Source organism: Protopterus annectens, chromosome 1.part1 (assembly GCF_019279795.1).
Source record: "Protopterus annectens isolate FY-2018-M chromosome 1.part1, PAN1.0, whole genome shotgun sequence".
NCBI classification, from domain to species: Eukaryota; Metazoa; Chordata; order Ceratodontiformes; family Protopteridae; genus Protopterus; species Protopterus annectens.
In genome coordinates this window covers 533,962,673-533,978,809 of record NC_056726.1, presented here as the reverse complement: position 1 = coordinate 533,978,809, position 16,137 = coordinate 533,962,673, and the positions used below count along the sequence as shown (strand labels likewise).

The 16,137-nt window shown below is 44.1% G+C and overlaps 1 protein-coding gene across 2 annotated transcripts in view; it reads right to left on the bottom strand.

Annotated features, from left to right (window-relative positions):
• Window positions 1-16,137, bottom strand: part of ST13 (ST13 Hsp70 interacting protein) — a 1,818,146-nt gene that overhangs the window by 798,003 nt on the left and 1,004,006 nt on the right. For both annotated transcript variants that reach the window (XM_044076553.1, XM_044076561.1), the window contains exon 7: window positions 3,144-3,254. In XM_044076553.1, the coding sequence (XP_043932488.1) occupies window positions 3,144-3,254 (111 nt within the window). The remainder of the gene's footprint in view (window positions 1-3,143; window positions 3,255-16,137) is intronic.

Genomic DNA, 16,137 nt, shown 5'->3' with positions numbered 1-16,137 from the left:
TCCAGTTGGACTAGCCCGGTCAACAAATATAAAATAAAATAAACAAATAAAACATTCTGGGCCTTTTGTTCTCTATTGAGGATCTAACCACTGAGGAACCCTAGGCCTCCCTTTGTCCTCTGTCCCTTTCTTTTCAGCACCTTCTTACCTTTGATACCCCTCCCTTTACCTTGTTTCGGGTAGTAGGACTACAGCTTGTTAGTACAGTTTCTGCTAGATTTGGAACTAGAAGAACAGACTATTTAATTGATTTATTATTTTGCCTTTCTTTTCATGGTATTTTTAAGAAACTTTATAGTGAAGTGAAAAACACACATCTGTAGCCAGAAGTGCATTCAAGAGTTGTGCTTTAACATCTTCAAGCACAGATGACCACCTCGGACAGCAATGTCATCTACAGAAGTATCTAGAGAAACTGCATCCATAAAATCATACTCACATTTGATAGCATGCCCACCCATCTGTGTAAACCTGGGTCAGTTTATCCCTTACCAACAAGCTTCTTGAAATCATTTTAAGATCCGTCTCTGGCAGCTCAGGATACTAAAGAATAAAGTATAAACATTACCCCATCCAGTTCCAAATCCTGCTTTTCTGGTGAATGAAAGAAAGCTGCATCGCGTGGCCAGCTTAGCTCCGTTTGCAGTATCCAAGGACAGTATCTCTGCCTCATACAAGATTATATAGGAATCTGCTGGGTCTTTCCGAAGCAGGGGATTGGGAGCCTAGCTCAAAAATGGCATTTCAAAAGCACCCCTGTACTAGTAAAGCAGCAGAGAGCTTTGGAAAACAGCCACAGAAATGTACAAATATTTCCTAAGAGGCTGAGGCCTCAAGTATGCCATCTGAACTGGTCTCTCACCAGTGTGCCCTCAAATACTACGTCCTCTACAGGAGATCCAGCAGAGTTGTCTTCATCTGAACCACAACCTACCTAAAGTAGGAAGAAAGAAGTGACCTGTGGCCCAGGGTCCCCCTTCTTCTCAGGAGCACATTAGTCAGATTCCTTCTCTGGATTAGACCCGTACTCTTCAATGAAGAGATTCCAGACACAAGGCTGGTCTGGGTCTGACTCTAGGTTGTTACTCCTCAAGTCAGCCTAAGCCAGTTTCAATTGGAAGGCTGTAAGAAAGCTGAGGTAGCAGTCCTGCTGTTATGAAATGACAGACATCCTACATTCGAGCATAAGAGTCTTTGCACGGTGTGCAACCACTGGTGACTTGTTTGCCCCTGGGGGACACTCCTCAGCTCAGACTTCTGAAGCTGGACATCCTCTTTCACTATTACAGTAGGATACCACCCTCCCCTTGCTGAAACTCCAACTTAGTTTCCTGGAAATCAGTGTCCTGCTTAAAGAGCTTCAATCCAGGAAGTGCCAGAAGTCAAGGAAGGCCATCTCAAAAGGGACAAACCAGGGTTTTTGGCAAATGCAGAAGGGGCATCCTCAGACCCACAATGATCTAAAGACTACTTCCCAAGTCTCCCTACACTTTTTAGGCTATCCTCTCCCTTTTTTTGCTCTGCTACTGGATGTTCAAACTGCCTTGCCTGCATCAAGTCAACAGACAAATAAGTCAGCTGCAAGTCTTCTAACTCTGGAAAGCCTGGAAGGCTTATTCCCTTCTCCAAATAACCTTTCAAATAATAAAACCCATGTTCAGGACCTACAAAAATACACGTGTAAATCACTGTTTAGATTCTCATACATATTCACATTTACTTTGGCTAAGGCACAGAGGATTAAGGCTGTAAACTGTAGTTCCTGTAGTACAGGGTTTGATTCCCTCAGCTCTCATTTGCCTATGTAACCTTAAGCAAGCAACCAGACACTGCTCCCAAGTCACCTCTGAAAAGACGCACAGTGTCTAGTGGAGCCTACTTGGTTAACTGGGCAATATTAACATTCTCCATGCCTGACATTTTTATATCCTTTAGCCAATCAGGCACACTATACAACACTACGATATCACATGCAATAGTAAAAGTAAAGTTTATTTGTTCATCTCGAACAGTCAGAAGGCCTAGCCAAATACTGCAGTGAAGAATATTCTAACTTGTCACATGTGTGTACATGAGATGTGGCTACAAAAGACACTAAAGACAGCATGGCAAACACCGCCTTTATACTGTAAACATACTGGCAAAAACCCAACCACGAGGAAAAGACTGCTTGACTTTAGAAGTCTGACCAGATGTCAGACTCTGTCTGGGGGAGTTCCCTATCAAAAGGGCCACATCAGTGATGCACATGGTAAATACTTAATTTAGGTATTATTTGCCACAAGCAGCATGGAAACGTGGTTTGTGATCAAATTATAAAGATAGATTCTGAAAAAAGATTACTTCACAAGTATTGAGATTTATTTTGAAAAATGGATGTTAAAATACTATAATGAAAATAGAGCTACAGATGTGTTACACAGTTAACTGGCATACTACTGGTTAAATGTGACATAATAAATTTTATGATTTTATATTTTTAGCAATTTTGTGGCATCAATTTAAAGCATAACTTCAATAATCCTCTATTGTTCTCTTCAAGTGCCATTGGATTTGTGACACCCACTTAAACTACCACACAACACAGACAAACTGAACTCAATTTGAAGTCCTGAATAAGGATGTACATTCAGAAGTGCTACACTGTAGTATAAGTACTGGAACATGAATCTAAGCACCTGAAGTGCTCTGAGCACACCACCAAAGGACTTCTGATCAAATATCAAAAAGTGTGCTTCTTGCTGAACTGACAGTATCCTGACGCAATCAACATGAGGTGATAAAACATTTTAGTGTGAAAATGCTGACTAGCATATGATTCTGAAAAACTATTCAACCCAGTTCTTACTCAAGTATCCTGGTAAGTGCAAAAAGTAAAAGCCGACATAAAACAAAGCACACAGCAAATATTAAACTGCAGTTAACTGACACGATACACTGCTGTAAAGGTACATCTTCTCAGGGATCTTCCAGACAGATAAATTACGGGGAATCAAGAGAAATGACTTGCAACTCATGTGTCAGGACATCAGAGAGTGGGCCATGACCATCCAATCAAAAAGGTGCAAACATTATGGAATTACACTGTCAGATAAAAGTTAATTTACACAAGGAAAATCCAAACAAAACAAAAAAAATCTTACCTACGTGCTTTTCCCCTCCATTTGTATGGAGGAGCAGAATCTGGGTTGATGCTAATAGCTCTGTCACAGTCTCTCACAGCTGCGTTGGGCTTCTGCATTTTCAAGTAAACACTACAGAAGACAAAGTTCATATTAACACACTGAACTTCAATTTCATCTATTACTTAACATGCAAAACTCCCAGCAACAAGTTTCAATTCTGTTTGATACATCTAGCCCATCTAGGTCATCTTTCATTTATTTAGCAATTCAACAGTTATCCCCATGCATACCTGGACTTTGCAGCATTAAACAAAATGGTGCCCACTTTCAAGGTACAGCTACCACTGCACTGCCCAATTTTAATCAACCATACTGTGGTGGAACAGCCCATTTTTAAAAAAAATCCACTGGCATCTGTATACGAAATCCTGTAATACACACGAAGCAATTTCTGGAATTCAGCAGTGCCCAACACTCCTTCAATGGTTAAGTACTGCATGGCATTACAGTGGCAACACTGACTGCAAACTATGTGAAAGCAATCATGAAACACAGTACCCCCACAGTACATATGCATCAGTAAGGTTAAAATAACTGAAATAAATCCATTATAGAAATTTAACTCTGAAGTACTCTTTCTCTAATACAAGAATGTACCAGAGGGAAAAAAAGTTCTACGTAATCTCTATGCAATAAGTTGCAATGCCACAAGAAAGCTACTCATTTCTGGCATCTCCAGATTTTAAAAAATTAGCGGTTTTCAGCAAAATTCAATCTAGTCATCAAAATCACTTCTACAGCAGCACTTGTTTCAAACACAATTACTGGCGACACCCCAACAGCAACACAAACTTTCTGCTGAATGAAATTTTATTAAATTTTCATTAAGTGTGTATTACACTGAGACAAGCAAAGAAACTGGATTGTTTTGTAGTATGGTGATCAACAGCATTCACCAATTCTGTTTTTGAAATTTCCAAGTCTGAGGCAGGGAAAAGTTTTAACCACCTCATTCCTTCACTCCACCGATCCAATTGTTCCTCTCAATGCAGAAGCCAGCATCTCCAGCCTGGGATAGAGTCCTAAGGTCCATTTATTACCTTGGCTGATGGGCCTTATCAGCCCATCCATTCTCTGAACAAGTGAGAGCTGGCCAGTATGGAGTGGACCAGTCTGAAATCTAGCGATTCCCCTGATCATCCACTGAAGCTCACAACCCTACAGCAGCTCTCTTGAGCTGGTGTATAAACTGCTGCAGGAAAGCATACATGCCTCCCATAACTTGGTATTCAGAAATTAGGCAAAGACTAATCTACGGAAACTGACTGATAATCTGATTAACTTTTAACATCCCCTTCCAACTCTAAACCTAAATGCTTATGCAGAATCCTTTACTACCAATTATATTGTGCGAAAAGATACCTAGATTTTTTTGGTTACCCTCCAAAATAAACTCCAAATTCAAAAATAAACCCTTATGATGAAATCCAAATATAAACAGGCTCTATAATTAAAAGAAAAAAACTCACTGCATGTATGAATAAATGTAATTTTCATGTTGACAAAAATAACCAAATCTTCTTTAACTATGTTGGAAACAATGCCAGTGACTGAGCAGATTTAACTGTTAAGGACAGTCCATTTACTAGCATATACATTTTATGCTAACTTTACCCCCTCTCCCCTTCTACAGTTGCAGATCTCATACCACCACCAAACACCCCAATCTCCCACGAACAAGTCCTCAAGCCACTATCCAAAGGCAAGAATGCTGCTATGGGGCTGGATAACATACCAGGCAGCTTACTGGCCAACCTGAAACATGACCTGTCAGACCTCTTACAAAGCCTACTCATTGCCAGCCTCGAAACAAGCTAGATGAATGTAGGACAACTGTCATCCCCTTCCACAAAAGTGGTGTCAACGGACCCAGGAAAAGTAGTTTTGTACCTACCATAAATGTAGATGTTAGAGTGTTCACGCTGCTGCAGTCATCATCACACTTGGGATTATCCTGTCGTCAGGCGGTCCCGCAGTCGGCCGGATTTCCAAAGTCTTGGTCCGACATCAGTTGCTGTCGCCTCATCCCTGACGTCAGTGCGCCAGGGGTACATAAATTGCAACTGACGCCATTTTCTTCAGTTTTTCTTGCCCCAGATGTCAGGTGCCCCCAAAGAGGTGATCCAAATTACTACCAAAAGGTGAGAACACTGTACAAATACAAAAACCCTTCAGCTATAAGCAAATACATCAGTGAGGCATAGCAAAGATTTAGCCAGTAGATCAGAGGGGTTGAAGGGAGGGTAACCTGGACTGCAGCAGGGTGAACACTAACATCTACATTTATGGTAGGTACAAAACTGTACTATGTTCATCGTGTTACCCTGCTGCAGTCATCACACTTGGGTTGAGTCCCAAAGCTAAGGTAGGGTGGAGGCATTATAAAAGGTTAGAGGAGGCAAGGAGGCCCTGCAGGACTGCAGTGGCGAAGCCCGCCCTGGACTTTGAATAAAGAGGTAAGTGATCGTGTTTGGTGAAGGTGTGTACAGAACTCCAAGTTGCAGCTTCTAAAATTTCCTTGGTAGGAACCCCCCTGAGAAAGTCTGTAGAGGTAGCTGTAGCCCTGGTAGAATGGGATCTAATGGTAGGAGGAAAGTACAGTTTTGTACCTACCATAAATGTAGATGTCCGATAGGAATGCATCTGCAGTCCTTACAAATGGGTTGTCCTGTCGTCAGGCAGCCCTTCGGTCGGCCGGATTCCAAAGTCTGGGTCTGGCCTCGGCTGGTGTCGCACTTCACCCGACGTCATAGCTGCAGTTACTCGGGTATAAAGGCATCAGCCGACGCCATTTTCCTCAGTGTTTCTTGCCCCAGATGCCAGGTGCCCTCTAGGAAGGCTAAATTTGGATAAATGCAAATGTTTCCAAATAGTAGAGAGCAAACAAAAATAAACATGTATGTACATATATACAAACAAATACACCATAATAGATTCCCCCAGCTAGCTACAAGATGGGCAATACCCTAGGAGTACCACAGAGGGGAAGGAAGGTGGGTAATCCTGACTGCAGATGCATTCCTATCGGACATCTACATTTATGGTAGGTACAAAACTGTACTATGTCCTTCAAGGATGCATCTGCAGTCCTTACAAATGGGTAGAATACCATAGCCAAACTGGGGAGGAGGAGAAAGGTAATTATGGTGTAGTTAAGATCCCTTGCAAAACAGCAGTGGCAAAACCTGCTCGGGATCTAGAGTATAAAGGTAAATTATAATGCTTGGCAAATGTATGCACGGAGCTCCAAGTAGCAGCCTCTAAAATGTCTTTGGTAGCCACTCCTCGTAGAAAAGCTGTGGTAGTGGCTGTAGCCCTTGTAGAGTGAGGCCTGATGTTTTCTGGAGTTTTCTTCCCATGGTAGGAGTAACAAAATCTAATGCAATTTCCTATCCACTTAGAGATTGTCTGTTTTGAAATTGCTTTTCCTTCCATTCCTGTTGCATATGCTACCAGTAGCTGGTCAGTTTTTCTATTACCCTTGGTCCTGTCCAGGTAGTAGCGTAATTGCCTATGCACATCCAAGGTATGTAACAGTCTTTCTCCCCTGTTTTGTGGGTTGGGGAAGAATGTAGGTAGGTGGATAGCCTGATTTAAAGATACTCTGGAAAACACCTTAGGCATAAAAGTAGGATTTGTTCTCATGGACACTATCTTGATGGAAGATCAGGAAGGGCTGTACTGCCATTAATGCCTGTAGTTCAGATACCCTTCTTGCTGAAGTGATTGCCAGCAGGAAAGCAGTTTTCCATGATAAGTATTGTAATTCTGCTGTGGCTGCTGGTTCGAAAGGAGGGAGTGTCAATTTTTCTAGCACAAAGTTCAAGTCCCATGCTGGCAATGGTGGCTTCCTAGGTGGTTTTACGTTTTTAATTCCGCTCAGAAACTGCCTGAGCAGAGGATGTGAGAAAAGTGGAGGATCCAAGTCGTATTCTGCTGAAATAGCTGATGCATGAATCTTAATGGAAGAATAGGACAGGCCTTTGTGGAAGAGCTCTGCCAAGTATTCCAGGATGTTGGCTATGTTTACCAGTGACACATTTTCTCCTTTTGTAGTACTCCAAATGGAATATCTTTTCCATTTTGCTGAATATTTTTTTCTTGTTGAGGGTTTGCGAGACTCCAAGATAATGTCTTTAACCCTTTTGTGATAAATTTGGGTTTTTTGTTCTTATGCAATGTTCCAGGCAGTCAGCTGCAGTGTTTTCAGGTTTGGATGCAGGGTGAAGTTGTTCTGTGTTAACAGCAAGGGAACAACGGGTAGGGGCCATATTTGTTCCCGAGACATGCTCCTCAGTAATGGGTACCAATGTTGTCTTGGCCAGTCTGGAGCTATCAGAATGATCCTTGGACGGTCCTCTGATTTTCAATAGCACCTTGTGCATCAAATGAAGTGGTGGGAATGCATATGCTGTCAGGTTTTTCCAACTGAAAGATAGGGAGTCCACCTTCCAAGCAAGTGGGTGGTACATCCTTGTGCAGAATTTCTTTAGTTGGTGATTGCGTGGGGATGCAAATAAGTCTATCTGTGGGAGTCCCCATTTTCTTGTAATGGTTTTGAAGATGTCCGGATGGAGCATCCATTCGTGGGCATCCGTGGTTGTTCTGCTTAGTATGTCCGCTAGAATGTTTTCTTTTCCTGGTACAAAAATTGCTTGTAACTGAATGTTGTAACTCAGGGCCACACTCCAGAGGTCCATTGCCATCCGGCATAGAGGGTACGAATGTGTGCCTCCCTGTTTGTTGATGTACCACATAACTGTGGTGTTGTCCGTCTTTATCAACAGTTGACCTTGTTGAAGAAATGGTCTGAATGTCTGAATTGCCAGTTTTACTGCCAGCATTTCCTTTTGATTTATGTGCAGGAGCAGCTGGTCCGGAGTCCATAAACCTTGTATGCACTTGTCCAGCATGTGGGCCCCCCAACCGAGGTCTGAGGCGTCCGTTGTGATGGTTTGGCTTGGCTGAGTGTTGTGGAAGGGCAATCCTTTGTTTGATTGACAGGCCTGAGCCCACCATAGGAATTCTTGCTTCAGGCATGGAATTATAGGAATTTGGGTTTCTAGGCTGTGCCTGTGCTGAGACCATAAATTCCTTAGGTACCACTGTAACTTTCTCATATGCAGTCTGGCATGTGGAACCAATATTATGCAGGATGCCATGAAACCCAAGGCTTGCAGGACTTTTCTTGCTGTTAGATGGTTCTGCTTTGTTAATGCCAAAAAGTAGAGAGGGAGTTGTTCCTGTTTTTCTACTGTTAGGAATGCTATTTGTTTGGATGTGTTCAGCTCTGCACCCAAAAAGGTTATCCTTTGGGATGGTATCAGCCTTGATTTTTTTATACTGACTGTGTATCCCAGGGCTTGTAGTAGGTAAATGACTCTTTTCAAGTCTTCTGCTAACTTGTTTTTGTTGTCCGCTTGTATCAGGCAGTCGTCCAGGTAAGGGTAGATTTGGATTCCCTGAAGCCTGCAATGAGCAATTACTGATGCCAGGCATTTCGTGAACACTCTGGGCGCAGTAGGTAAGCCAATGGGCAATGCTGAGAATTGATAATGCTCTGATCCTGCAAGAAATCTGAGGTATCTTCTGCAATTTGGTCGTATGGGGACGTGCAGGTATGCCTCCTTGAGATCTAGAGTTACCAGCCAAGACTCCTTGCCCAGAATGGGAAGAAGCTGCTGTAGGGTCAGCATTTTGAATTTTGGAACAATGAGGAATTTGTTTAAAGCGGACAGGTCGAGTATAGGTCTCCATTTGCTTTCTTTTCTTGGTACCAGGAAGAGTCTGGAGTAAAATCCTTGTCCTTGCTCTGTAGATGGTACCTTTTCCACAGCTCTCATTCTTAATAATTGAGTTATTTGTTTTAGAGCTTCTGCCTTTTGATTTGGAGGTAGGTTTGGTATTCCTCTCTTCCCTGGTAGAGTATGGAAGTGAAACCTGTAACCTTGGTCTATTGTCTGCAAAATCCACTTGTCTCTTGTGATGTAATGCCAGTTTACTGAAAATAAAGCTAGCTTCCCGCCCAAGGGTGCTTCTAGTTGTTCCCTGGTAGGCGGTGCTAGAGCCAAGTCACTGTGATTGTCCTGTAGTAGTGGTGGTGGCTGTGTCTGTGGCTGCACCTCGCTGGTTGTTACCCTGCCACTGGCGTCCCCTGTAGGCACCCCTGGATTGACTTCTGCCTCTTGAAGGCCTATTCCTGCCTCTCTGAGCTCTGGAGGAGTCTGGAAAGGACCAATTCTTGGAGGGCCAATTCCTGCTTAACCTTGGAGGTTGGACCTGTAAGAAATCTTTCACTGTTTGGACAGATTTTGCCTTTTCTTCCATCTTCTTCAGCACCTGTTGTGCAGGAGAGCCAAACAAATTGATCTTGTCCATGGGAGCATCTAGTAGTTTTGATTTAACATGGTCTGGTAAGGCCTGCTCTTTTAACCATGCATGCCTTCTGATAACTGTGCCAGTCATGGCTGATCTAAAGGAAGCCTCCAGTGCATCATAGCCGCATTTTAAGGAATGGTTACTGACTTGCTGAATGTTATGTACCATTTCCTGAACATATTTTTTGTCTAATGGTTCATCTGAGGACAGTTTTTTAGTTAACTGATCTAGCATAAATTCTTGATACTGGATCATGTGGAATTGACAGTTCAAGGCCCTAGCTGAAAGAGTAGCAGAAGTGTAAACTTTTTTACCCCATCTCTCTAAGGACCTGGATTCCCTTTCAGAGGGGAGGGGTTTTTTAGCAGCACAGATTTAGTAGATTTAGCTGCTTTAGCCCTGGCAAAGGCCTTAATGGACATGGATGCAGGTGGCCTAGCAGCTCCACGTGCAGGGGTAGAAATATCCAGGGGGATAGTGTCAGACAATTCCTGAGAAACTGCAAGAGCAGGAGGTATATCAGAAGCCGATTCCGCCAGGTTGGAAGAGGCCTCAGTAGGAGGTAAGTTTTCGGCTGAAGGAAGAACCGCTTGCTCGGTTTCAGCCGAAACAGAGACACTCGCGGTTGGCTTAACCGTGGTTTCGGCCGAAACCGCAGACCGCGAGTGTCAGTCCTTTTCCTTGCGCTTTTTAGATATTTGCGTAGTCGGAGGATCCGACGGCATAATGTAAGCAAAATCGGAGCCGAAAAACTCCTCAGCAAATTCCGACCGACGTCTAAGCGTCCATCGGTTAAAAGAAGCACGGGCTAGACAAGCTACTACGTTGTGGTCTGGGCCTAAGCAAGGTAAGCAGTAAGAGTGGAAATCTTTATGAGGTATTTGTTTCCCACAAGTTAAACAGTTATTCACTTTTTCTGACATCGGCTGAGGCAAGAAAGAGTCCCCAACGGGGTACTTAGCTTTTTAGAAGTCTTCGGTAGAAGTATTCGGTAGTAGTAATCTCTGGTTCTGACCGACCGGCACTTGCGAACAGCTTCTGCTTCGGGCGCCACGCGGCAAGAAAGACTGAGGAAAATGGCGTTGGCTGATGCCTTTATACCCGAATAACTGCAGCTATGACGTCGGGTGAAGTGCGACACCAGCCGAGGCCAGACCCAGACTTTGGAATCCGGCCGACCGAAGGGCTGCCTGACGACAGGACAACCCATTTGTAAGGACTGCAGATGCATCCTTGAAGGACATCTGGTTTCCCAAGATGGGTATAGCAGAATCGTATGCAATGGCCTATCCATTTTGAAATGGTTTGCTTGGATATGGGCCTCCCTTGAGAAGCTGTAGCATAGGAAACAGAGCTGGTCAGTTTTTCTGAAAGCCTTAGTTTTATCCAAGTAATATCGAAGTTGCCTGTGAATGTCCAAGGAATGCAAGAGTCTCTCACCTTTGTTCTGTGGATTGGGGAAGAAAGTGGGTAGATGGATGGTTTGATTTAAAGCTACACTGGAAAACACCTTTGGCATGCAGGATTAGTTCGTAGAGAAACTCTGTCTTGATGAAAAATGAGGAAAGGTTCCACTGCCATAAGAGCCTGTAATTCTGAAACTCTCCTAGCAGAAGTTATTGCCAGTAGCAGGGCAGTCTTCCATGATAGGAACTGAAGGTCTGCAGAAAAAGCTGGTTCAAAGGGAGGTAGTGTTAGTTTTTCCAGAACAAAGTTGAGGTCCCATGTTGGTGTAGGAGCTCTTCTAGGTGGTCTAATGTTTTTTGCCCCTCTGAGGAACTGCCTCAGGAGTGGGTTTGAAAATAAAGGTGGATTTGTGTCATAGTGAGCTGAAATAGCTGAAGCATGGATTTTAATTAAGAAGGAAAGTCCTTTATGTAACATCTCAGCTAAATACTGCAGAATGTGAGGCATATGAGGCTGAGTTGAGTCTTGGCCCTTAGCTTGGTTCCAAGCAGAAAACCTTTTCCATTTGTCCAAGTAAGCCTTCCTAGTGCTTGGCCTCCTGGCTTCTAGAATAACATCCAACACTACTTGTGAAAGAGGAGCTGGTTGGCTGCTTAATTTGTTTGCCATGCAGCCAGGTTTAAGGTTTTGATCTGGCTGTGCAGAATCTGCTTGTCCTGCTGTGTGAGCAAATGAGATATTTGAGGCAATATCCATGGTGGACCGCGAGCCATATTCTTCAATAGCGGGTACCAGTGCTGGCGTGGCCAGTTTGGGGCTATGAGAATCATTCGAGGTTTCTCCTTTTTGGCCTTCAAAAGAACCTTTGTGAGAAGAGGTAATGGAGGAAAGGCAAATGTGGTCAGGTTTTTCCAACTGAAGGAGAGAGCGTCCACTTTCCAAGCTTGATGGTGGAATGTCCTTGTACAAAATTTTTTCAGCTGGTAGTTTTGAGGACTGGCAAACAGGTCTATATTTGGTAGGCCCCATCTTTGAGTTATCATTGCAAATATTTGTGGGTCCAGCTTCCACTCGTGGGGATCCTTGATATTTCTGCTTAGGTCGTCTGCTAATGTGTTTTTCTGTCCTGGCAGGAAGTGAGCTTGTAACTTGACTTGGTAGTCGAGAGCTGTGTTCCATAAGATTATTGCCTGCCTGCAAAGAGGGTAGGAATGTGTGCCCCCTTGTTTATGTACCACATTACTGCGGTGTTGTCAGTCTTTATTGCCAGTTGTCCAGGTTGTAGTAGATCCTTGAAGGCTGTCAGAGCTTTCTGTACAGCTAGCATCTTTTTTTGGTTTATGTGCAGTTTTCTTTGTTCTGCAGTCCATAGGCCTTGAATGCATTGCCCTGCCATGTGTGCCCCCCAGGCATAGTCTGAAGCATCTGTTATGATAGTTTCCCTGGGTGGGGGCAAGGTGAAAGGCTGACCCTTGTTGAGGTGACATGCCTGTGCCCACCATAGAAATTCCTGTTGAAGGCAGGGAATGAGAGATATCACTGTGTCCAAACTGTGGCTGTGTTGAGACCATACGCTTTTTAGGTATCATTGTAGTTTCCTCATATGCATTTTTGCAAATGGTATTATCAGAATGCAAGATGCCATGAAGCCCAAAGCCTGCAGAATTTTTCTTGCAGTTAATTGGGTCTTTGTTGCCATTGTCTTGAACTATTGAGTCAGTTGTAATTGCTTGTCTGGTGTAAGATAAGCCTTCTGGGCCGTTGTGTCCAAGCTGGCACCTAGGAATGTCATTTGTTGTGAGGGTACTAGTTTTGACTTCTTTTCGTTTACTGTGTACCCCAGACAATTTAGTAGATGCTTCACAAAAGCCAGATGTTGTAAAGGAATGTCTCTTCTTTCTGCTTGGATGAGGCAGTCGTCCAGGTATGGATATATTTGAAATCCTCTGTCTGCAATATGCAATTACCGGTGCCAGGCATTTTGTGAATACTCTGGACGCAGTAGATAAGCCAAAGGGCAGTGCAGAGAATTGATGAGTCAAACCTGCAATGAAACGGAGGTATCTTCTGCAACTTTGTCTGATAGGGACATGCAGGTATGCCTCCTTGAGGTCCAATGTTACCAGCCATGCTTCCTTGCCCAACATGGGAAGTAGCTGCAGTAGTGTTAGCATCTTGAATTTGGGAACTTGTAAATAAGTGTTGAGAATTGAAAGGTCCAGAATTGGTCTCCAAGCATTTTCTTTTCTGGGTACTAGGAAGAGTCTTGAGTAAAATCCTTGGCCTTGCTCTTGAGTTGGTACCCTTTGAATGGCTCTCATGGCCATGAGAGCTGTAATTTGTTTTTGAGCCTCTGCCCTTTGATTTTGTGGCAGGTTTGGCATTCCTCTATTTATTGGCAAGGTGTGAAAGTGGAATCTGTATCCTCATAAAATTATGTCTAGGACCCATTTGTCCTTTGTGACCATATGCCAGTTGTCTGCAAATAGTGCTAGTTTTCCCCCCAGGGGGGCTGACAAAAGAGCTCTGTTTGACCAGCTGAGGTGCAAGTCATTGAGTCTGCCTTCTGGTGGATTGAGACCTGTCTTCTCTTCCCTTCTGGGTTGGAGTGCCCGATTGGCGAGGTTTATACTGAGCTTGTGATTGTCCTCTGCCCCTTGGGCGCCTGTATTTACCCCTCTGAAGCCTATCAGTGGCTGGAAAGGACCAATTTTTTGTTGGCCAGTTTCTGCTGAAGCGAGGGGGTTGTACCTGTAGGAAATCTTTGACTGTCTGCATAGATTTTGCCTTATCTTCCATTTTCTTTAAAACTTCTTCTGCTTTAACACCAAAACGAAGATCCTGCTGTAAGGGAGCATTTAGTAGTTTTGCTTTAACATGATCAGGCAGACTAAGGCATGCCTACGTATAACTGAACCAGTGACAGCTGCTCTGCAGGAGGCCTCTAAAGAATCAAACCCACATTGTAAGGTGTGTTTGCCCACCTGCTCGGTGGCGTGCAACAAATCCTGTACTACTTTCAATTCAGATTGTTGAGGGAGGGTGGTTATCTTTTGTTTTAACAGAGATCAGAAATTGCTGATACTTAAGCATATGAAATGACAGTTTAGAGCTCTCATAGCTAAAGTGGCTGAGGTGTAAACCCTTCCCCCCATCTGTCTAGTGCTCTTGAATCCCTTTCAGAAGGTACTGGATTTTTAGCCATGGAAGCCTTAGCCCCCTTGGGACCCTAGGAGAGAGTCTCTGGGTCAACTACTGGGCTTTTGTAAAGAAATTTGTGAGAATCAGGTACTCTGTAGTATCTGTCAGGTTTGGCTGGGGCAGGAGGCAGAGTGTCAGGGTTGAAACCGGACTCTAAATAGACATCATCCACAATGTCCAAAACAGGAGGGATGGCTAGAGGTCTGTGTTGAGGGAGTAAAAGAAAGTCTCTGAGCCTTTTCTTGGAATCAGAGTAATCCTGACCTTCCCAGTGAAAATGTTCCCTCATAGTGTGTACAGTTTCCCCAAAAGAGTAATCTTCTGGAGGGGAAGCTGAGGGAATAGAGTCCTCAGCATCAGAATCTTCATAAGGAGAGAAGGAATAGTCTTGGTCCTCAAAGGAATCCAAAGAAATAGACAGTTGTTCAGAGGAAACAGACTCTTCCTCTTGCCTAGGCCTTTTGTCAGGAGGAGGCTGAGAACCCCTGATAAGAGAAATCAAATTTTCAGCCATCTTGAGCATCTGTTTCTTAGGCATAGGGCCTTGAACAGGAGACTGAAGTGAAGCCTTTTTAGATTTGGAAGGAGTCGGATTTGGAAAACGTTTTGACTAAGAGTCGTCCGTCTGAAAATGCCTTCAGAAGGCGATGGCGTTTCCTAAGTACCGCCGTCCTTGGAAGGTAAATCGTCGGTAGGGCCTGAAGTAAAAGGCTGCGTCGGCCTAGTACATTCCATCAAAATATCCGTAGCGGTCTCTGGTTCCTGAACAGCGGTAGTCAGAGGCTGCGTCAGAGCCTCACTGTTAACCAGAGACCGGATCAACCAAGGCCTCTGAATCTGGCTTAGGCCTGGGCTGTCGATCCTTATCCCTGCGCTTTTTGTGCACGCCGGTAGTAGATAGCTCCGGCGGCATGTTATAATTAAATTTTCTGCCAAAAAAGTGTTGTGCGAAATCAAATCGTCTTTTAATAGTACGTTTATTAAATCTAGCACAAAACCGACAAGTGACGTCGTGATCAGGGCCTAGGCAAGGTATGCAATAAGAGTGAAAATCCTTATGAGGTATTTGCTTCCCACAAGAAATACAATTGTTAACTTTTTCTGACATCGGTCTGAGGCAAGAAAAATCTCCCCAACGGGGTACTTAGCTTTATAGAAGACTTCGGTCTGAAATTCGAATTCGAAAATCTCAGGAGTTGACCGACCGGCACTTGCGAACTGCTTCTGCTTCGGGCACCGCTCGGCAAGAAAGACTGAAGAAAATGGCGTCTGTTGCAATTTATGTACCCCTGGCGCACCGTCGGACCAAGACTTTGGAAATCCGGCCGACTGCGGGACCGCCTGACGACAGGATAACCCCAAGTGTGATGATGGCAGCAGGGTAACACGAACATCTGTAGACCTACAAATCCTGCTATCCTTCTCTGAAAGACTATGGAAAGGATCAAAGGAAGTTATTAAGCTACTGGCCCTGAAGCCCTTATAAGGCTAGTCAAGAGTTTAGCCCATGTTTAGACAAGTCAGCACCCAAAGTTCCTGTCCAGCAGGGACACAGGTGGGATCCCAAGGGTGTATTTTCTGTTTCCCATCCAGTCTGCACTCGAAAAGGGATAATGAGATAGTCTGCTTGACATGGAGAGGGAGCCTATTCCACAGATGGGGGGGGGGGAGTCCTCTGGGGCACAAATCTGTCCTGCAAAAAAGTCCTACTGATGTCACAGACCAAGCTGAGGTCACGTGCGTGAGTTACTCGAGTGGAGCTTGACTTGCGGATATGCAGCAGTACCATCAAAGCGGGGTCTGAGATTGCTTTGTAGGCTAGACAGAGGTCACCTCTGATGAGTCTTTATGAAACAGAGTAGAGGAACAGGGCTTTTAGCCTATCTGTATAGGGTAGATGTTTGAGGCCCTGGATTCTTCTGGTGAGGAACCTCTGTGGTCTCTCCAGCTGCTGCATGTTTTTTGC